Consider the following 2,914-nt stretch of genomic DNA (forward strand, 5'->3'; position numbering starts at 1 on the left):
GTGTGTGTGTGCGCGCGCGCGTGTGTGTGTGTGTGTGTGTGTGTGCGTGTGCGTGTGTGTGTGTGTGTGTGTGTGCGTGTGCGTGCGCGTGCGCGTGCGCGTGCGCGCATGCCTGCATGTGCATGATCGAGCGCCCTGACCGCACACCTGGCGCAGATAGATATAATCCGAGTACAGCTTAGCCTTCTGCTGGGGCTCGCTGGCCATGAAGTTGTGGCTGGGCAGGCCGCCGAACACCTTGCCCATCTGCAGGACCTTCAGGCGGGTGCCGTCCGAGAGCCAGCGCTGGCGGTACTGTGCAGTCTCGGCCCTGTGGGTCGCCGATGGTGATTGGGGTCACGGGGTTGGAGGATGTCGGGTAATGCAGGCACAGCTTGCCTAGGCAACAGGGCAGGGTGTCATGGTGAACTCGGACCACAAGGGTAGCAAGGTTGCTTGCGCTACATAACGACAGCACACAATGTAGCAATGCCCTCGCCAGTCCTGCAGGTACGCCTGTCAGTGGTTGTGAATGAGAACACCATGCACACACTCAACACAGCGGCAGCGCACCAAGTGTCCCAGTCCTGGGCCGGCGTCACAGACTTGATGGAGAAGAAGGGCGCATCGCTTTGCCAGCCAAACTCAGACATGATGCGCGCGACAGGCACCACGCCCGGCGCTGTGCAGTCATTGTAGTTCTCGTAAAAGTGCACTGCGTGACGTGATTGGTGGGGTGCGAACAATTTTTGAGGCAATAAGGTTCTGTCCAAGATGATATGATCTGGGGCTTGTGCGTGCACATTGAATGCAACGTTGATCGGCAGCACTAGCCAGGAAGTTTTGGACACGATCTGTGGTACAAGGGCCTCGCGCGAGGATCCGAAGAGGCACACCCCTGCATGCGCAACTCACTGTCGCCGAACTTGGAGCCTCCGGCGTCGCCCCAGCGCTTGGTGCGCAGGACCTCGTCGAGGCTCATGGGCAGCTTCCCCTCGGCGGTGGCGCCCGGGTAGAAGGGGCCATTCGCGGGGGACGAGTCGATGAAGGGGCGCTCGGGGTCCAGCTGAGATTGCAGGGCGATTTGAGGGTGCGGCAGATGAGGAGGCAGTACAAACTGTTAGTATCTGTGCAGGCGTGTTGAGGGGCCAATTTTGTGTGAACCCATGGTCCCACCTGTTGTGCAGGTGTCTGCTTTGCGGGTCTGCTGTTGGCAAGCTCAGGTGCCGCCACTCTAGGGGTCGTCACCCGTGGGTCACCCATGACTCACCTTGACAATCTCGTCACCGACGGTGTCAAAGTAGAGCTTCACGTAATCCTTCTGGTAGAAGGCGCGGTCGTTACGGGACTCGCTGAACCTGAGGAGAGGGTTTGGTGGAGCGCCGCGATGCGGTGTGGCATGAGCCGGGCGCACGACAGGGGTTGCGGGATGCCTCAACCGGAGGGTCTTGATTGATGCACAAACGCGTGCCAATGACGTCGCAAACGCAGAGGAGCGAGGTCGCAACTGTTGTGATGAGAGCAATGCACCTGTGTGTAGCTGAAGGGAGTCCATCTGGCAACCTATGTTGCCGCCGCCATGCACATTACCGGTTGGCATGGCGCTACGCAAGCATTGCTGCCGGATGCTTAAGCAAGCTGGCCGTCACGCACCAGCCAAACGCCGCCTCGTTCTCGTTGTTGCCTCCCCAGAGGGCGACGGAGGGATGGTGGCCGATGCGCAGCACCTGCTCCCGCATCTCCTGCAGATTTCAAAATGCGTGCACAGTTGGGGCAGCTGGGGTTGACAAACACTTCAAAGTGCAGTGCCATCTATGCCCAATTCAACTATATGTTATGCGGCAGCAGTGTGGCGGTTCTGTGACCAGATCAACACACCACTCAATGATTTGGCGTGCCAGTCCCGTCCCCTTGACGCCGCAGGCGAGCAGCACCCAGCAATCAAATGGATTTGGATCTCCATTTTGTGCCGCTTGCCCTTGTGCGCTCACCTCGCGGACATCGGCAAGGAAGGCGGTGTCAGCAGGGTACATGGCACACCTAGGAGCGGAAGGGGGAAGGGGGAAGGCAGGAAGGATGAGGGGGCTGCGGGATGGGAGTGAAGGTTGCCCAAGGGTCACGCAATCTGCATGTGTGCGATGCAATGAGTCGGGAGCCACAACGCTTCAAGCTCCGCGCCACACTGCATTATGCGACAAGCAGCGCCAGCACAAGCCGCTGCACACAGCAACTTGGTCCTTCAAAACCCCGCACCACCCCTTGCTGCCACAACACGCAGCCTGCTCGGGAGTCCCCTGCACCGAGCAGCTAGTGACACGAGTGCGTCAGAAGCAAGGGCAGAAGCTCACGCAAACATGGCCTCCTGCCAGACCAGCAGGCCCAGCCTGTCGCAGGCGGTGTAGAACGCGTCAGTCTGGTAGATGCCGCCGCCCCAGACGCGCAGCACGTTGAAATGGACTGCAAGGCAGGGGCGTGGGACAAGGACCACACATTCAGCAATCCGTTGGGAGGCAAGGCATGACTAACACTGGAAAAGGCAAAGATCAGGCCAAGCCGCCCGCGCCAGCCAGGCATCTCTGTCAGGATCACTAACCCAATGCAGCCTGAGGCTGGGCCTCAGGCTCCAAGAAGGACCCTCAAGTATCGAGCCCCTGCTGCTATTCATCGGCCGCCCTGGCGCACACATCGCCGCTGCAAGAAACAGACCCCCCCTCGCAAGGCCCCTCCGCTGGTCACAGGTGATTCAGCAGCTGAAACCCGCCCGTCCCGCTCAGCACCCACCGTCAGTGGCGGCCTTGAGCACTCCGTTCATGAGCTCGGGCGTGACCTGGGTCCGCACCGTGTGGAAGGGGATCAGGTTGGCCCCCTTGAGGAACATGGGGATGCCGTTGACGCGGAAGTACATGGACTCGCCTGCGGGGGATGGGGGTGGGGG

General features: G+C 60.5%; 1 protein-coding gene across 1 annotated transcript in view; it reads right to left on the bottom strand.

Moving 5' to 3' along the window:
- MNEG_6301 (beta-mannosidase) overlaps positions 1-2,884 on the bottom strand; it is a gene marked incomplete at both ends in the record, with an annotated part of 4,874 nt that extends 1,990 nt beyond the window's left edge. The window contains 8 exons of the mRNA XM_014045226.1: positions 148-310; positions 553-694; positions 895-1,045; positions 1,250-1,337; positions 1,633-1,721; positions 1,971-2,019; positions 2,328-2,436; positions 2,761-2,884. Coding sequence (XP_013900680.1) covers positions 148-310; positions 553-694; positions 895-1,045; positions 1,250-1,337; positions 1,633-1,721; positions 1,971-2,019; positions 2,328-2,436; positions 2,761-2,884 — 915 coding nt within the window. The remainder of the gene's footprint in view (positions 1-147; positions 311-552; positions 695-894; positions 1,046-1,249; positions 1,338-1,632; positions 1,722-1,970; positions 2,020-2,327; positions 2,437-2,760) is intronic.
- Positions 2,885-2,914: the final 30 nt, after the last annotated feature.

Source organism: Monoraphidium neglectum (assembly GCF_000611645.1).
Source record: "Monoraphidium neglectum strain SAG 48.87 unplaced genomic scaffold scaffold01011, whole genome shotgun sequence".
Lineage (NCBI taxonomy): Eukaryota > Viridiplantae > Chlorophyta > Chlorophyceae > Sphaeropleales > Selenastraceae > Monoraphidium > Monoraphidium neglectum.